At 40.5% G+C, this 20,603-nt stretch overlaps 1 protein-coding gene across 1 annotated transcript; it reads left to right on the top strand.

Annotated features, from left to right (window-relative positions):
* Positions 1 to 10,078: 10,078 nt before the first annotated feature.
* On the top strand, positions 10,079 to 20,435 carry dcdc2b (doublecortin domain containing 2B). Its single transcript, XM_046309676.1, has 9 exons — positions 10,079 to 10,574; positions 11,439 to 11,493; positions 17,464 to 17,534; positions 17,623 to 17,754; positions 18,066 to 18,200; positions 19,248 to 19,287; positions 19,422 to 19,487; positions 19,616 to 19,784; positions 20,311 to 20,435. The coding sequence occupies exons 1-9, from the start codon at positions 10,291 to 10,293 to the stop codon at positions 20,433 to 20,435; spliced, it is 1,077 nt and encodes a 358-aa protein (XP_046165632.1). The 5' UTR covers positions 10,079 to 10,290.
* The last annotated feature ends 168 nt before the right edge of the window (positions 20,436 to 20,603 follow it).

Below are 20,603 nucleotides of genomic sequence, written 5' to 3' on the forward strand. Positions count from 1 at the left end.
TTGTGTGTTTCGACCTTTCCCGAAATGAATATAATTGATTCATAGTTGGTTTTAGTATTTCAACCTGCGTGTCATGATCACATCTGGTGTAGATGGACAAAAATCAACATGCGCATGATGGCGCATACAACTGCGTGGCCGGTTTGGTCAGGGTGTTAAGAAATGCAGTACTTCAGACTAGAGTTGGTGCACTAACTAGGGCCTGTTGTTCAGCAGCACCACAAGGGTCCAGTCTCCTCCTGGCTGAGAATTAATTTATCCGATTCCCCTAGCAACCAGTCACTTCAGCTCCAGTGGCTTGATGGCTGTTGACAGTGGTTGAGGAGTAGTTTATAGCCCTATAACATCTTCTCCATTTTAGTTTAAGGTTTTACTCTAAATTCCCCTCCCCCCCACAATGCTTAAACCACATCGGGTGACCACATTTGAAGTCTGGGTCAAATCAAACATTGTAATATTTGGTTGTAGATACCCTTTAATTAAACTGTGCACCAGTCAAACACTTGTTTGGTTAGTGGTGTTTCTGTAGAAAACGTGATTGCAGAGCTTACTAAACAAATCGTCACAGAATTTATGCAAATAATCATGATATTATTGATTGATGTATTGATTGTTACAAATAATCATGATCATCATTCTGCCAGGTAGGCTATGCTTGTAGTAAGCGTTTAACCGAGAAAAGCCTTTCCATCTACCAGAAGACGATTAGCATTATTGCTTACTGCTACACAAAACTCACAAACACGGGCAATACGAATCACTGATGCATTTTGTTAATGTCTTATGATAATCTTGGACAAATTAAAACACTTGAATAAATTCAATAGATTTAGTTGATTTCAATACAATTTTGAATATTGTTGAATTATGTTTTAATGTCTGGATTCCGTGAATCCATCCAAGTTCTCCACATGGTGAATTTTATAGGACACTTGTAATTGCTGGATTGGGACTTTGCTCTCGAGCCAAAGCATTCTACTACTCCAGCCATTTAAGACAGAATAGTGAGATGGGAGCTACTGTACAGAGGCCTCCACTCCAGGGATTAGTCTCTAATGAGTGAGCACTTCAGCGCACTGTGAACTAATTTGCACTTACAAGCAATTGATTTAATTTATTTAACTAGGCAAGTCAGTTAAGAACAAATTCTTATTTACAATGACGGCCTACTAAAAGGCCTCTTGCAGGGACGGGGGCTGGGATAAAAAAAAATATGACAAAACACACCACAATACTACATAAAGAGAGACCTATAAGACAACGACATAGCAAGGCAGCAACACCACATGACAACAACATAGTAGCAACATAACATGGCAGCAGCACAAAACATGGTACAAACATTATAGGGCACAGACAACAGCACAAAGGCGAAACAGCCACAACTGTCATTAAGAGTGTCCAGTGCACCCTGGGATGTAGATTTTTGTCACACAGAAGGAAAATGTACTTCCAAGAAGCGAAGAAGAAAAAAAAAAAATCCTGCAATGACAAATTTCAGCCACAAGATGGAGGGATACCAAAACAAATGTCATGTCCCAGGGTCAAAAGGGAGGCCACTCCTTTAATGCAGGGTTCCTTTAATACGAGCATACAAACCCAGGAGAGATTCATCAAAGATAACTAAAAACTAACTAGGTTTCCCCTTTTATCCGTGGATTAATCGTTGGAGTTAGAGAAACACGCAATTTTGTATGACTCCGGGTCAACATTCTGCAAAGAACCAGGAAAAATATATAAGACCATAGCAGTGGAGGCTGATGGGAGAAGCTATACGAGTATGGGCTCATTGTAAAGGCAGAATTGGAATTCATGGAAACAACATGTTTGACTTCGTTCCATTCCTGCCATTACAATGAGCTCGTCCTCCTATAGCTCCTCCCATCAGCCTCCACTGGTGCTAGGATAGATACCTGGCAATAGGCGTGATTCCCTAGCCTCGTCAATCGCCACACACCTGACCAGCAGAGTGGGGCAGGTGTCTCGAGACAGGTCGTTCACCAACACCTGAGGAGTGAAGAAGATGTGCCTGGACCTCCATAGTGCCCGCCTCTGCAGTGACTGGGCGCTCCGTGGTGGACAAGGAATGGAAATGTCAGAGAAGACCCTGTTCAAACATGTCTTATATCCTTACCTCCGCCCTGTTCAAACATGTCTTATATCCTTACCTCCGCCCTGTTCAAACATGTCTTATATCCTTACCTCCGCCCTGTTCAAACATGTCTTATAGCCTTACCTCCGCCCTGTTCAAACATGTCTTATATCCTTACCTCCGCCCTGTTCAAACATGTCTTATATCCTTACCTCCGCCCTGTTTAAACATGTCTTATATCCTTACCTCCGCCCTGTTTAAACATGTCTTATATCCTTACCTCCGCCCTGTTCAAACATGTCTTATATCCTTACCTCCGCCCTGTTCAAACATGTCTTATATCCTTACCTCCGCCCTGTTCAAACACTTAAGATACATGTGTTGCAATTTACCTGTCAACTCAGCCTGGTTTTATAGACTAGACATAACATAGTAAACGTAAATTCGGGACACTCAAATTAGTATTAAGTTACCTTTGCTGATGAGCTGTCAAGGCTTGGGAAGTCATTGTAATATGTTGTTCTACTTAAGGTGGTCCCTGTGAGGCTATTAGTGTTCTCAATATTTGGTATACGTTGTTGTCCATAGCTAACTTATCAGCCTCGTAAACAGTAACTACCATTAAAACATAATGATCTTCATCAGCAGCAGCTTCCTCAATATGTCTCAGCTCACTGTCAGTTGTGGAGCCTTGACCAAATTCACCCTGCTGAGAGTTACGGGGCATAGGGGGTGGCAAAGTTATGTCATTCACCTTCCGACTCTAGCCTGTGAATGCTGCGCTGCGGTTTGAGGTTGTTTTTCGCCAGCCCAACAAACTTACATTATTCGTTATTGACTAACCTTTTGCGGTACTGATGCACCGCAAGTCATTTGGTTTGTACCACTCATTTTCACTTGTGGTGTTGATTTCTAGCCGTGTGGTGTCATAACGAAAATTGCAAACAATTAAATATATAAATAAGTACTTCCTGGGTCACAGGTAGGCCTAATAATGGCTTTAAATAGTTTATGAAAAAACATTTAGGTTTTCGTGTATTGCTAATACAGACGCATTTCCAACTTTTAATAGTTTTTTTTTTTTTTTTTTACAAATTTCACTGGGGACTTATGTTTTTCAGTTCATGTTGGCTGGGACACTGGAAAAGAAAGGAAAAGTTGGTTCATTTCCCACAAATGTTGACGTTCACACATGTAAAAGCAGCTAGCTAAGCTAGATGTTTAACCAGCTAGCTAGATAAATCCCACCGTTTCCAAAAGTGTTGTTCCTCTGCTTATCGTATGTGTTGTTTTGCTGTGCATATTGCTGTAAAGCAGCTTCAAAGCTACTGTTGTTAGTTAGCATTGCCAGCAGGGACTGTGTGGGGAGGGGGTGGTGTCCACCCACTGCTCAAAGGGTTAAAACGCACTGTGATGATGAAATGTAACTTCCTTGTGTTATAAAATACATTTTACCAAGACAAATATGTTTATTCATGTTCTTAATCGTTCAGAGGCGTCTTTCTCTAACACAGCATATGGAATTGTTTTATGTATGAATCATTTAGCTATTTTAGGACCCCTGTAGGTAATCACATTTTAAAGTATTACATTTGGACTGTAGTACTGTAGCTCATAGAAACAAATTGAAAAACACATTCATTAAATGGCAAAACAGACAGCCCCCCCAAAATCATAAGGAGTAAGGTTTTGAATTCTCTGTCCTATATCTAGGAGATATAAGAAAGCTCAGGAAATAATTTAGTTTTTTGGACACATATTTAACAAAAATGTTTTGTTGTTACAAAACTACCTCTGTAGTCATTTTTTTATACCTGGTATGACACTTGTGATTATTGTAGAGCAAAACGGAGAACACCATCATGTTGGTGAGAGTAGTGGGGTCATGTAGCCCAAATGGTTCAGGCACCACAGACAGAAGTTGGCACATTGGCGGTATAAACTAAAGATGAGTCCCGTGGGGGTAGCAGAGCAAAACTGGCGTTTTCGTGAGAAGACCGATTCTCGAGATGTCTCCTCCTCTGACAAACAGCACTGCAGCTCTGCCACTTTCACACAGATGCGGACGGCCGACATAAAAATAGCGGAAGGCCGACATGCGGATATCATGCGGATATCTCCATCTTAAATTGACGGCTTTTTGATGGGGATTCTTTTATTATGTTACTTAGTTTGACACACGGTGGATCAACATACTCTTTTAAGCACAGAGCTCTGTAGGTTTCTCCAAACCTTTGAGTATTTTACATTTTGTGGTCATTGTCTTCAAAGTTGTTTACACGTGTCGCAAAAAGGAAAATTAGAATCATGACATGAGCTGAATTAGGAACAAAAATATATATGAAACTTGCAACGATTTCAAAGATTTTACTGAGTTACAGTTCATATAAGGAAATCAATTTATATAAACTCATTAGGCCCTAATCTACGTATTTCACATGACTGGGAATACAAATATGCATCTGTTGGTCAGAATTATTATTTTTTTAAGTAGGGGAGTGGATCAGAAAACCAGTCCGTATCTGGTGTGACCACCATTTGCATCATGCAGCACGACACATCTCCTTCACATAGAGTTGATCAGACTGTTATTTGTGGCCTGTGGAATGTTGTCCCACTCCTCTTCAATGGCTGTGTGAATTTGCTGGATATTGGCGGGAACAGGAACACGCTGTCGTACACATCGATCCAAAGCATCCCAAACATGCTCAATTTGTGACATGTCTGGTGAGTATGCAGGCCATGGAAGAACTGGGACATTTTCAGGATTAGGTACAGATCGTTGCGACATGGATTACCATGCTGAAACATGAGGTGATGGAGGCGGATGAATGGCATGACAATGGACCTCGGGATCTCATCACGGTAACTCTGTGCATTCAAATTTCCTTCAATAAAATGCAATTGTGTTCGTTTGTCCGTATCTTATGCCTAACCATATCTTAATCCCACAGCCACCATGGGGCACTGTGTTCACAACGTTGATATCAGCAAACCGCTCGCCTACAAGACTCTGCGGTTGTGAGGCTGGTTGGACGTATTGCCAAATTCTCGAAAACGATGTTGGTAAAGAACAACTTATGTGGTAAAGAAATTAACATTACAATCTCTGGCAACAGCTCTGGTGGAGATTCCTGCAGTCAGCCTGCCAATTGCATGGTCCCTCAAAACTTTAAACAACTGTGGCATTGTGTAGTGTGACAAAACTGAAGATTTTAGAGTGGCCTTTTATTGTACCCAGCACAAGGTGCGCCTGTGTAATGATCATGCTGTTTAATCGGCTTCTTGATATGCCACACCAGTCAGGTGGATGGATTATCTTGACAAAGGAGAAATGCTCACTAATAGAACAATAAAACAAATTTGTGCCCAACATTTGAGAGAAATAAGCTTTTTGTGCATATGGAAAATTCCTGGGATCTTTTCTTTCAGCTCATGAAACATGGGACCAACACTTTACATGTTGTGTTTTATATTTGTGTTCAGTATAAAAGGCTTGAAAATGAAAGGCTGGTATGAGCTCATTGCTCCAATGACATTTCATAGAGATGTACTGTTTTTGTGTGAAATCGTCGAAAAATATAAGTTATTTCTAATGAATATTTTAGTATATACTAAAATATGAAAATACTACATGTTATGTATCATAATCGATATCCATCTTACCTCTATATTGTTTTTTGTCCTGCGGATTCGAGAAGACAAGTTCATCGGGAAAGTGAGCCTGTCAGGTAGCCAGTATCGTTAGTTCTTATACAGAATCCAGCCTAGTTCACAGATGCAATTTTCCAGATTTTTGAACACGTTTTTTTTCCTGGCCTCTATTGTTTTAGTCACCCTAATTCTGGCCTCTATTGTTATAGTCACCCTAATTCTGGCTTCTATTGTTTTAGTCACCCTAATTCTGGCCTCTATTGTTTTAGTCACCCTAATTCTGGCTTCTATTGTTTTAGTCACCCTAATTCTGGCCTCTATTGTTTTAGTCACCCTAATTCTGGCTTCTATTGTTTTAGTCACCCTAATTCTGGCTTCTATTGTTTTAGTCACCCTAATTCTGGCTTCTATTGTTTTAGTCACCCTAATTCTGGCTTCTATTGTTTTAGTCACCCTAATTCTGGCTTCTATTGTTTTAGTCACCCTAATTCTGGCTTCTATTGTTTTAGTCACCCTAATTCTGGCTTCTATTGTTTTAGTCACCCTAATTCTGGCTTCTATTGTTTTAGTCACCCTAATTCTGGCTTCTATTGTTTTAGTCACCCTAATTCTGGCCTCTATTGTTTTAGTCACCCTAATTCTAGCCTCCTACAAATGTAAAAACTCCAATAATCATTGAATGGATTATGATAGAGACATGAGGTTTGAACCATTGACCAACTATCCATTGGTCAAAAGATGCGTTTTTGATTGGACACCCTACACCTAGCTAATTGTGTTTAAGCTAAATGACGTTACAATGTTGTAGGCAGCAAACCTGTTATGAATGAATGCTCTGCCTAAATGGTCTGGATCATTAATGGCACAGACGTGCACAACATGATACTGGAGCAACCGAGTTGCAGGTTCAAGACCTGTTCCCCTCTAACGATACAGTGGTTATTTTCCCAGCATTATTTGTTGGAGGGAAGCATTCCCATTTGTATTGGGGTTTGTGAGGGAGGTGACCACCCTGTATGACTGTATTATGGCCTCTGAACCGTCATGGCACAGCAGGTAGTTAGCTAACGTTCCTGCAATGCAAGGTTTCTGATTCAAGGTTTATGTTTTCCCCTCAATTGCCTCATTAATGACAAGTTGTATCACACCTGGTTCTGTATTTAAGTGTTTCAGTGTTTACCTGATCCCACAAGCACACACTCGTGAATATTGTTTGAAATTTGTAGACAGTGTGGGAGATATCGACAGAGACGTGAACCATTTAGATTGGAAGGGGAATATTATTCCCAAACCTCATTTCAAAGACTTTGTAAGTAGTGTTTGCCCTTCTCCCGAAGACCATGAGTTCTGGTAGTCATTTCTGCTCAGTTGGTGTCTCTAACCAATGTTATTGTACTCTACTAGCAGGACGGCACATCTTCACCAAAACACAAGGGAAAGAGGCACCAGACATGAGAAGCCTGGAACAGTCTGGGTTTAGATGTGAGCTACATTACAGCCATTTTCAGAAAGGTAAAGTCTGTGTGGAAACCCAAATGTTTGAGAGATGTCTCTCTCTCTCTCTCTCTCTGATCCTTGTTTTTATTGAATTTATGCTAATTGTTTTTAAGTTATGTACGTTAATGAGTTGCTTCTCAATGTATCTGCCTTCTCCCATGTTCCAAGCAGTGGCGTAGTCTGGCCATGGAGATGCTGTGGCTTCAGCATCATTTTCATTGAGGGAGAAGATAAATATTGAATTCAAGAAGATAAATATTGAATACAAAGGAAACAATGACATTCCCTCCCTCCATCCCTTCTACAGTACCTGTCACTGAAAGAGAGACTGAATATTTCCTAATTGCAGAAGACCAAGGAGAGGCTTTTGCTCTAAACTGGACATTATTTTCTCATACTAACATTTTCCCTGTTTGGATAAATCCCTTTACTTTGTTTGAAATTATGTAAGTAAAGTTAAGAACGTACCATAAGTTTAGTCCACAGCTAGTTTGAAATGGAGCTGATAGAGCTATCCAATTAGAAGGGGAGAGTGGGGTAAGTTGAACCAAAGCCACCCATGTTTCTAGGAAACCATATATAGTATTACTCATGTAACCACATTTTTAGAAAGAGGTCATCATTTCATGGAGTCTGTGAAGGAAGAAACCACATGGAAAAAGTGGTAAGTAATTTAGGCCCAAAATACAGATGTTCAAGTCAAATTAATTGATTGAATTATAGGTTTCATGATGTTTTTATCTAAACCAAAGTAGATACATTTAAAATACTTTTGTACATCAGTTGGGGTCTCTGTGAGCTACAATATGAGGTCCTACAACTAGCATGAAAGTGCATCCTTGTAGCTGTGTGGGCTAATATAGTCAAAATGTTTGTCCTTGGGTAAGTTGAGACAATGGCCACCATACCCCATACAAATGAGGATTTCATTTAGTCAGTTTATGCATAACATGTATAGTATTTTTGCAATGTGTCATGCATATGAACTACAGATATGTATTGTTACAGAGCAGACATCATAATGTCCCATATTTATAAACATAAGACAAGCAGGGTTCTAGCCCCTCTTGAGTTTCTAGAGAAAGTAGCCAAGGAAGTGAGAGAAGGGAAGAAGTCCATTCGAGAACCAGCAAGGGATGTAAAAATAGACAGAATGACACTGAAGAGGGACATTGACGAAACAGAAAACAAACATGTATCTGTGTGAAAGAGAGACTATGACAGAGTAGCAGAGGAACACAAGGTCTTATCTGAAGACATGGAGTCTGAGCTTGATAAACATATGAAGAATCTCGCGGACCAGCTGCCTACGAGTTGGCACAGCGAAACAACATCCCTGTCCCGGACAACTGGTTAAGAACTGGAAGGGTAAGTGATATTGAACAGAGAGATTTATATCTGAATGTAAGCATGCATTTAAGATATACAATACATCACACCCCCATTTCATGAATTCAACTTTGACTCACCATCAGCATCACCCACTGTCACAGGACACCATCACCCATTTACCACAAGGCATATCAACTTACCCTGTCCCTTTGCTCAACTTACCCCGTGTGATATACTCCATACCCCATATAGCAAGAGACCACATTTTTTTGCACCAGCTATGTTTTCAAAACTGTTATGTTTACATATTTCCAGGGATACACAACATCTTGAAATATATGTAGATATCTTTGTACATATTTCCCTTGAGGTAGTGCTGAATGTAAAAAACATCTCAACATACCCCACTCTCCCCTACCGTTTGTATATCTCAAATGGTCCGTATGTTGTCCAGGAGGGCAGCCACGTGTGTTTCGAAGCAGAGGATCACTGATTTGAGCCCGGTATGAGGCAGTTGGAGAGTGGAGGAAGTTAATCTGTTAGCAGCACACTGACCCCCGGTTACAGGGGTGCCTGTGGCCCGGATTGGCAGCTGGGCTCAGCTCAACGGCCGGGGTAGCGAGTTTGAGAAGGTGTGAGTGTCATAGAGTTAAGAACTTACCGTAAGCTCACTCCACATCTAGTTTGAAATGTTGCCGATGTAGCTATCCATTTGGTACCTTTTGTTTAGCACAAACGGTTGGTATGTTGTCAAATGCACACTGTCAAATTAAATAAAAATGTAATAAAGATTATTTTTGTAAGTATCCATTGACAAAATTTGCTAATGTTTTTTTTTACTAGTTAATACTGTTGTTGCTGCAGTGCAAGTGAGGTTCCTCTATGTCACTATAATTGTTGTCTGTATAACTGCATTTAACTGTGATGATCTCCATTGTTTTCAAAGAAGTTATGGGAAAGATTCAAGGGAACTCCCTGCCATAACCAGTTTATCTCAGGTGATTCACACAAATGTTTCACAGTGAGAGCACACACTCAACAACACAATCATTTAAAATAGTGCAGTAATATTATACAACATACTGTTCCTGTCTATGTGGGTATCAAAATAAACACAAATGCTGCATGTGCTTTCCTGACAGTCCATACAAGGTCAAGGGAGACTGTTTGAAATGGATGTATGGAAATGGTATTCCCAGACCCTCTTGTTCCCTCCCAGAGCATGAACTTCTATTGTAGAAGGGTTATCCCTGAGATTTTACTGGAAATACAACATACTAGCAGCCATTAGGCTACACATGTGAATTCAACAGGCTTTCGAATAGTTCAAAAAATATATGTAAAGATGATGCATAGGAGTTTTATGGTTTTTATAATTTATTCAGTTTACAACACTTGCATCTTCTGTCTCTCGCTCTCCCTCTTTTGTTGTCGTTCGTTGCTGCTAATGGTTTGGCCCACAAAGCCAGTCATTGCTGGCTCTGCTGCCATGGCTACCAGGAAATACTCTCGGCCGCCAGAGAGTAGTGTGTGGAGAGAGAGAGAGAACGTGACAGTCCAGAGCTGTGAGAGACCACCACACAGAACACAACAGATTTAATTAGAACAGGTTTGAGTAGTAGTGGTAGTAACCAGAGCAGACAGGGACCGGAGACGGCAGACAGGGACCAGAGACGGCAGACAGGAACCAGAGACGGAAGACAGTATCTGGAAAAATGGCTTACTGTGGGTCAGCAACCCTCCTCCTGCCTCCAGTCAAGAGTGTGATGGTCTACAGGAACGGGGACCCCTTCTACTCCGGCAGGAGGTTTGTGGTCAACCATCGACAGGTGTCCACCATGGAGGCGTTTCTCAATGACGTGACCCACTGCATTCAGGCTCCGCTGGCCGTGAGGACCCTGTACACCCCCCGGCAGGGTCACCGGGTCAGGGAGCTGCATGACCTCCAGACCGGGGCCCAGTACGTGGCCGCAGGCTTCGAGAGGTTCAAGAAGCTTGAGTGAGTAGCCTATCAGGTAGAGTTGTCTAGATTAGAAAGGGCAATTAAAGGGCATTTCCACCACTTTTCCACAGTTTCATTATCTCCAGCACAATGTCAGTGTCTAACATAAGTGAAAATGCGATGACATCATCAACATGTAAAACATTTTTAAAACAGTGATTTCCAAACACTGAGATTCGCGGTGATGTGAGTAGCAAGAAAATACCCTCCCTCTGGTTAGAAACTTTCTACTTTTAATCCTACCCTATCATATCACAGATCATTATTTTTTAGGACCTTCTCAACTTTTTAACCATATATCATAGAAACACACCATTTTCACATAGGTTGAAAAGTGGCGGAATTTCCCTTTAAGGAACTTTTAAATTGTTCAGATATGGTCCTATAGGGCTACCATGTACTGTATGTTTGTGTAAATGTCTAGATATGATGTTTATTGCTGTGTGCAGTAGATAAATGTAGATAGTAACCATTATATAAATGCGTCGGTAATACAGTCGGTTATACAGTCGGTAATACAGTCGGTTATACAGTCAGTAATACAGTCAGAAATTCATACAGTATACAGTCTGTAACACCGTCGGTTATACAGTCAGTAATACAGTCAGTAATACAGTCGGTTATACAGTCGGTAATACAGTCGGTAATACAGTCAGACATTCATACAGTAATACAGTCAGTAACACCGTCGGTTATACAGTCAGAAATTCATACAGTAATACAGTCTGTAACACCGTCGGTAATACAGTCAGAAACTCATACAGTAATACAGTCAGTAATACAGTTATGTGTTAAGCTGTGTCTCACTGAAGATGACATGTGAACCTTTATCATGTCTATTGTTTTTGTTTTTTCATGCAGTTATTTGAACACAGGGCTGAAGAAGCAGCCTGTACCCATGGGAGAAGGAGCTCGGGTAAGCTTCAATATGGTTTTCTGTCTCTGTCAGCGGTACAGTCCGTTACTCATTAATCTAACCTATCTGGGGTAGGTCATGCTGACACACACACACCCTCAAAATCAGGTAGATCTGAACTGGTAACAGTTGTAACAGAGAACAGATTTTCTCTCACTGCGCAATGGTTATTATTTATTTGACCACACTTCATATTCATTGTGTTTAAATTTGGATTTCGATGTGCTTTGAATTTCGATGATAGACCAAAGCAATAGCATAGCATTGATTTTCAGATATTTGTAAGTCGCTCTGGATAAGAGCGTCTGCTAAATGACTTAAATGTAAATGTAAATGTAGATACGTGTAATCTGTAAATAATGGTCCTCAGCACCAACACAAACTCACAGAGCATGTAGACCACACATCAATAATAACAAATCAATGTTCTGTACCGCATTCAGTCTTACAGTGTCTCGTGTCATCCCTGGCCCATTTCAATAGATCGCTTGTTCATCATCGGATACATTCATATAAGGAAGATTGATCTTGTGTTAATGAGATCATGGACACATAAACCCATTTCAAGCGCAGCATCTCAATTGCCGTTCACACAATGGAAAGTGCTTGCTTTGTATTCAGCCCAAATGGCTGGCTGGATGGATAGAGATGAATGTATTTCATTTTCAGCTGTGGAGCGTGTAGTGATTCAGAGCAATATCATAGTCCTATCTTTTACAGCAGTGGGCTAAATCAGGGTCACACGGAGTGTTTCTTGGTAGTCTTAAAACAAATCTACTTTGAAACGAAGGTATACACCTCACACACATGGTTATGGGCTTAGAAAACAGAAGACACCTGTACCATATCAGATATAGAGTTGAAATGTAGAACATTTTGAGTTTGCAACCCAATATTACACTATACATCACAGTTGACTGAAATATATCAAAACTGTTTGAGATAGAAACAAAGGTGAAAAAATGTGTTAATTTGGAAATTGTGAAAAATCTGAATAATATTCCACCCATGAGGCCACTACAGGGCGAATTTGTCATTTGACTGCAGGAAAGCTGTGAACAAACATTCTCCATTGTCTGACTGAGACCTGAAGGGCCACCATAACTAACCCATCAACATTCATATGAAATAGTAGAAAGGCAATTGTGTGGCACTTGAATTGGCACAGATATCGTTCTGCCATTGTGTGAGTGCCCTGCCTGTACTGTAGGTGTGCGCTCATATGGTGTTGTATAATAGCAGAGACAGAGTGATTTTTACAGCTAACAACAAACATTCTCACAACTTTAGAGGACGTTTCCTTAAAAACTCAGACACACCGGTAGGATTGTTAAACGTTTGACTGCCGACAGTACTTAGCACCTCTGTACAGTGTCAGAACTCTCTCTTTTGTGTTAAAAAAAAATATAGAGATTTTTTTTAACTAGGCAAGACAGTTACTTATAATGACGGCCTACCTGGGAACAGTGGGTGAACTGCCTTGTTCAGGGCCAGAATGACAGATGTTTACCTTGTCAGCTCAGGGATTCAATCCAGCAACATTTTGGTTACTGGTCCAACGCGCTAACAAGGCCTTGGAAGTCATCAGCCAATCAGCCTTGTTAAAATACTCCAAAATACAAGGTGGCAGTTGCGCTGTTTGGCAATGCATATGTGTGGGTATTGCTTATGGTCTAGGTCAAAGCTTTCTGCTCTAATGTTGCTATTTTGTAGAACGCCCTTGTTGATACTAGCCAGATGCCCACAGCTAGATAACTACCTAGCAAGATGACGAAGAAACCATTTAATTCACTCTCCATAATCCCATACTGCCAGTGACAGCCCATATCCAAATATTTAGCTAGTTAGCTAACGTTAGCATATTCGCTAGCTAGCACAACAACAGACAGGCGTTTCATGAAAATGAGCTAATCCATTGTTATTTAATTAGAATGTCAATACTAGCTACAGTGGTTAGCTAGCTTGGAGGAAGTATTTAGTGTTGTGTGCATTGCATCTCTGCACTTAGCTAGCTTCCATCCCATATAGCCTACATTGCATATGAAGTTTGACTGGCACATCTGTGAATGTACGCGAGAAACAATCCTCTTTATAACTTTTTTGTTGTTGTCTCTTCCATGTGGGGGTTCGTGCTGTCTGATTGGCTCAAAATCAAGTTGTTGGCCACTGACGAGCATTGGGATTCGACAAGTATCGACGCTACCGAGTCGGCACCAATGACGTATACAAACCCTGAAGCAATGTTAGGCCATTGAGAGGCTTTGAAGCCACCGGTTGGCCATATTGGCACTCCGTAGTTGGAGCAGTCCTCCATAGGAATGAATGGAATTCTACAGTATTTCAATTAAATGTTTCAAGAACAAAATTACACTTTAAGGAAAATGTTTTTATATAGATATATAATTTTAAAGTATGCATTGGCGTGTCTGTTATAGATTACACGTGTCAAAAACTAATGTAGACATGAATAAAACCCTTTCTATATCTTTCAAACAATTATTATTATTCTAAAACATTTTTGGCTCTTTTTCTCCCAAATTTCATGATATCCAATTGGTAGTTACAGTCTTGTCAGATTGCTGCAACTCCCGTACCGACTCAGGAGAGGTGAAGGTCTAGACTAGAGCTATGCATCCTCCAAAACACAACCCTGCCAAGCCACACTGCTTCTTGACACACTGCTTGCCTATCCCGGAAGCCAGCCGCACCACTGTGTCAGAGGAAGCACTACAGATGGCGACCGAAGTCAGCGTGCATGCGCCCAGCCCACCACAAGGGGTCGCAAGAGTGCAATGGGACAATGACATCCCAACCGGCCAAACCCTCCCTTAACCCGGATGACGCTTTGTCAACAGTGCGCCGCCTCATGGGTCTCCCGGCCGTGGCCAGCTGCGACACAGCCTGGGATTCGAACCAGGGTCTTTAGTGACCAATATCCTTTTTTACAATTGAGGAGGAGTACCTAGATGTCTGTGAGGTGACTTCACAGCGTCCCACTGTCAGTCATCCAGGGTTTATACACGTCATCGGTCAGCACACAGCAGATACCCCTTGTTCTAGCAAGAGAAGGAGCAGCCTCCCACTGTGATAAGTGCCTATCGGTAGTCTATCGGCAGCGAGGTTCTTGGTGTGTTTCATGTTTGAGAGTCTCATTGGGTCATTACCTAAAGTCTTCATAGGAATGTGTCAGTGAGGTGCAAGGAATGAATAAGAACTTGTTCTTTAACTGACTTGCCTAGTTAAATAAAGGTGAAATATATATATTTTTTATAAATGAAAAAGGACTGTTTCCAGGAGACCATTTCCTCAAACAGAACTTCGCTACACTCAATATAACATCTGCTAACCATGTGTATGTTTTTGCACTTGCTTGTGCAAAAAAAACTATTTATAGGCCTAATAATAAAGACGCCATTTAAACAGGCAAAATGTATTACCTTTTAATGTGGCATGAACAGAACCAGTCATGTTATTTTCATCCAATTGTCAAATAAATCACAAAAAGTTGGCTACCTGTGCATGTGCTTCTTCTTGAGTGTGATTTTAACAGAGCTGAGATGTATCTAATGTCAAAACATGCTAAATTGGTTCTCAGGAGGTTTTTGTCAAACATCTGGGGAACACTACAGGTAACAATACAAAAACATTCTCTCACTAGAATGGTTAGCTTGGTAACTCTGTTTAGAGAACTAAGTCATACAGTGGCCCCATCCTGTATTAAAGGTCTCTTAACAAGCCTGGGCAGGCCTGATTCCCAGCCTACTCAGCCCTTTGCTGCCAGCCCCATGCCTACCACTCTGTTTAAATACAAAAACAACGTTGCATAGTGCCACTTCAAATTGGAAACATTGTAGAAACATTTATTTTCTAGCTGTGGTTGGATTATTGCATTATTGTTATATTATGTGGTCAGACACAATGAGTGATTCATAGGGCTTGACTTCATAGGGCTTGACTTCATAGGGCCTGACTTCATAGGGCTTGACTTCATAGGGCTTGACTTCATAGGGCTTGACTTCATAGGGCCTGACTTCATAGGGCTTGACTTCATAGGGCTTGACTTCATAGGGCTTGACTTCATAGGGCTTGACTTCATAGGGCTTGACTTCATAGGGCCTGACTTCATAGGGCTTGACTTCATAGGGCTTGACTTCATAGGGCTTGACTTAATAGGGCTTGACTTCATAGGGCTTGACTTCATAGGGCTTGACTTAATAGGGCTTGACTTCATAGGGCTTGACTTCATAGGGTTTGACTTCATAGGGTTTGACTTCATAGGGCTTGACTTTATAGGGCTTGACTTCATAGGGCTTGACTTCATAGGGCTTGACTTCATAGGGCTTGACTTCATAGGGCTTGACTTCATAGGGCTTGACTTTATAGGGCTTGACTTCATAGGGCTTGACTTCATAGGGCTTGACTTCATAGGGCTTGACTTCATAGGGCTTGACTTCATAGGGCTTGACTTTTAGGGCTTGACTTCATAGGGCTTGACTTCATAGGGCTTGAAAGGGCTTGACTTCATAGGGCTTGACTTCATAGGGCTTGACTTCATAGGGTTTGACTTCATATTGCTTGACTTCATAGGGTTTGACTTCATATTGCTTGACTTAATAGGGTTTGACTTCATAGGGCTTGACTTCATAGGGCTTGACTTCATAGGGCTTGACTTCATAGGGCTTGACTTCATAGGGCTTGACTTCATAGGGCTTGACTTCATATTGCTTGACTTCATAGGGCCTGACCTCATAGGGCTTGACTTCATAGGGCTTGACTTAATAGGGCTTGACTTCATAGGGCTTGACATCATAGGGCTTGACTTCATAGGGCTTGAGTTTTTTTATAGGGCTTGACTTCATATTGCTTGACTTTATAGGGCTTGACTTAATAGGGCTTGAATTCATAGGGCTTGACTTCATAGGGCTTGACTTCATAGGGCTTGACTTCATAGGGTTTGACTTCATATTGCTTGACTTCATAGGGTTTGACTTCATATTGCTTGACTTAATAGGGTTTGACTTAATGACTTCATAGGGCTTGACTTTAGGGCTTGTTTTCATAGGGCTTGACTCAAATAGGGCTTGACTTCATAGGGCTTGACTTCATACATGGTTTACTTCATAGGGCTTGATTCATAGGGCCTGACCTCATAGGGCTTGACTTCATAGGGCTTGACTTAATAGGGCTTGACTTCATAGGGCTTGACTTCATAGGGCTTGACTTCATAGGGCTTGAGTTTTTTTATAGGGCTTGACTTCATATTGCTTGACTTTATAGGGCTTGACTTAATAGGGCTTGAATTCATAGGGCTTGACTTCATAGGGTTTGACTTCATAGGGCTTGACTTAATAGGGCTTGACTTCATAGGGTTTGACTTCATAGGGTTTGACTTCATAGGGCTTGACTTAATAGGGCTTGACTTCATAGGGCCTGACTTCATAGGGCTTGACTTCATAGGGCTTGACTTCATAGGGTTTGACTTCATAGGGCTTGACTTAATAGGGCTTGACTTCATAGACTCTGGATGTAATAGAAAGGTCAGGGGAATTTTTGTGGACAGAGTGGCTATATAAAGTTTAGGTATTCAATGAAGTGGAGCACTCAGTCTGTCTTTGTAGATACAGTATGTTTTTGGCCAAGATGATGATGTGTGTTGCCATGGACACAGCCCTCTGACTGATAAGCTATAATAATCATAATCATAATCATAATCATAATAATAGATAATAACCGCTTATTGTGAAATGTCTGTGGATGTTCTGTTCTGAAATTAATACAATTGGTATTTACTTTGTTTTGGTAAATTATATCAAATGGCACACTTGATATCAATGTTTCATCACATGGTTTAATTTGGCATTCACTGATCAGAGGAAGTGGTATTTCTTTCTTGTATTTTATTCTGACCGACAAATCTATCTAAAACTACAGTGCAGTATTATTTTGTAATGTCATGTCTTTCTTTCCTAGGCAAGATTACTTCACAGACCGAATGTGTCAGCAAAATGGAGAAAGTATATTCCTCTACCCTGTATCATACAGTAAGATTCACTGTTAACACACTCCCATTCATCATCTCAAATACTACACACATAGAAACACACTACGTATTTGCGTGTTCCTTTACAGTGTTTTCCGCAACGAAGATCTTCGCTGCTCGCCATTCCGTTTCATAATTCCCAGGACCTGGCAGCACGACCTGGATCAGATCCTCAGTCTAGTCACAGAGAAGGCCAGTTTACGCACTGGAGCAGTGCGCAGGTCAGATCCGTAAACATACACACCCTCATACATGCATATATACTGTACATACGCACACACACCCTCATACATGCATATATACTGTACATACGCACACACTGACACACCCACACCCTCATACATGCATATATACTGTATATACACACACACACCCTCATACATGCATATATACTGTACATACGCACACACTGACACACACACACCCTCACACAGCATGTTTGACCTATTAATGGCAGCCCAATGACCCCTCAGGTACACAGATGACAGTCTCTCTGACCCCATTAGTGACCCCTGACCCTGTGACCCCTCAGGTTGTGCACTCTAGAGGGAGTAACTGTGTCCAGTGCAGACGAGCTGGTGAGTGGCCAGTTCTATGTGGCTGTGGGAGCAGAGAGGTTCAAGAAGCTTCCCTACGTGGAACTGTTGGTTCCTAAAGCCTCTGAGAGGTATGGATGGAATTATCCTAGTACAGAGATTGTTAGATAATATGAACTTTTATGAACTCACTTGACTCCCCCCCTTACTATCTCTGACATTTGCTGATAGCTACTTTAGTGAAGAACAATTTACTTACTATGACTGAGATATGTGGTTGTCCCACCTAGCTATCTTAAGATCAATGCACTAACTGTAATTCACTCTGGATAAGAGTGTCTGGTAAATTACTAAAAGTTCAAATGTAAGACTGTGTGGGTATTATATTCTAAAGATATATTGGTCTCAATGGGACTCCCTGCTAAAATAAAGGTAAAATAAATATAATATATATATAATATAATAAACATAATGAATATAATATGAAATGATATAATATAATAAATATAATAAATACATTTTAATATAATATATGATATAATATGATATAAAAATACATATGATATAATATAATGTTTATATACAATGATATAATATAGTATAATACATATTATATATTAGAATATAGTATGATATAATATGATATAATATATTCTAATCTATGATATAGTATAATAAATAAACTATGATATAATATAATCTGATATATTTAAAAATAATATGATATAATAAATATATATAATATATTGGAATATAGTATGATATAATAAAATACATATTATATTATATAATATAATATGATATCATAAATATTAAATGATATAATATATTGGAATATAGTATGATATAATAAAATATGATATAATACATGTGATATAATAAATATAATATTTTATAATATTATAGAAGAGAAGAGAATATTATATAATAAATATATGATATGAATTGATATATATGATATCATATAGTATGATATAATATTATATAATACATTGAATATGATATGAAATTCTATAATATTATAAATATAATATGATATCATATATTTTAATGATATGATATAATACATGATATAATATATTATAATATGATATATAATAATATTATAAATATAATATAGTATATGATATAATATAATAAATATGATATAATATGGATTTCTATATAATATTTTCCAGAAATTACCCTGGAAACAGAAGGCTGTCAAGGAGATATAAGGTAAGCTACTGTCTGTATAACACCTACTGTAGGTCTAACACTTCATAGTCTAATATTTTGTATATTTATTTTGGTCTGTAGGACAATTGATCTTGGTTATAAAGGTACACCTTGTCTCCCTTTGTCTTGCTCAGGGCAGAAAGGCAGCCAGTGGCCCTGAGGACAGTTACAGTGACTCTGCTCTCCTGGACTCTCCAGAGGTACTGTCAAAAAACTTTAGTGGAAAATAAAGTTTCTTATTGGACAAGTCCAAGTAGTCCAGCCCGGTTTCAGTCTGTTTTCTTCCATTTGGTGCCTAATGAACACGACCCTGGTGTTGTGGTCCCAGTCGGATGGGCGGAGGGTGAAGTCCACTGGGGATGAGGTGGGGGAGACGGCTCTCCCATCCATCCAGAGGAGACCAGTGAAGGAGGAGAGCTCTATCTTCTACGCCAAACCAGTGAAAGTCCGAGTGAGGAACAGAGGCCATCCCAGGCCTCCACTAAGGACTGGACCAGGTAGGAGCACACAGACACACACTCCAATTACCTGGGGGCCAGTGTCAGACTTGCTGTTCTCACTGAGGACCTGAATTTAATAGGAATTAGATACCAGAAGGGGAGCCACAAGAAAACAGCTTGTGGGTCTGGTGTGGCCCCTGGCATATGGTCTGGTATGGCCCCTGGCATATGGTCTGGTGTGTGGCCCCTGGCATATGGTCTGGTGTGTGGCCCCTGGCATATGGTCTGGTGTGGCCCCTGGCATATGGTCTGGTGTGGCCCCTGGCATATGGTCTGGTGTGGCCTCTGGCATATGGTCTGGTGTGTGGCCCCTGGCATATGGTCTGCTATGGCCCCTGGCATATGGTCTGGTGTGGCCCCTGGCATATGGTCTGGTGTGGCCCCTGGCATATGGTCTGGTGTGGCCTCTGGCATATGGTCTGGAGTGGCCCTTGGCATAGTGTGAAATATTGCATTCATGATTGTGTCGATGTACATTTACAATGATTGATCATTCATGTTCATGTTGGTGTGTGTGTTGTAGCCCAGGCCAGTGTGTTTAGAGCTGTACAGAAGAAGAGAGAGGAGGTGCAGGGGGCTGAGGAGGTGCTGGAGGATGAGAACACAGCAGTAGATGTTCCTGATTTGGGTATGCACTCTATTGCCTGAAATTACATATAACCAGGTAGGCGGGAGGGACATGTCCCCCCCACATTCAGCATTTTTGTCATCATTCATTGGAATGTTTTTCTCTCCCCACTCTTTTATTGTCCTCTTACCCAAAGCTCTCCCATCCCTATAAAGTGGATTATAGATAAGCAAACTTTAGTATTGTGG

Source organism: Oncorhynchus gorbuscha, linkage group LG17 (genome assembly GCF_021184085.1).
Source record: "Oncorhynchus gorbuscha isolate QuinsamMale2020 ecotype Even-year linkage group LG17, OgorEven_v1.0, whole genome shotgun sequence".
NCBI classification, from domain to species: domain Eukaryota; kingdom Metazoa; phylum Chordata; class Actinopteri; order Salmoniformes; family Salmonidae; genus Oncorhynchus; species Oncorhynchus gorbuscha.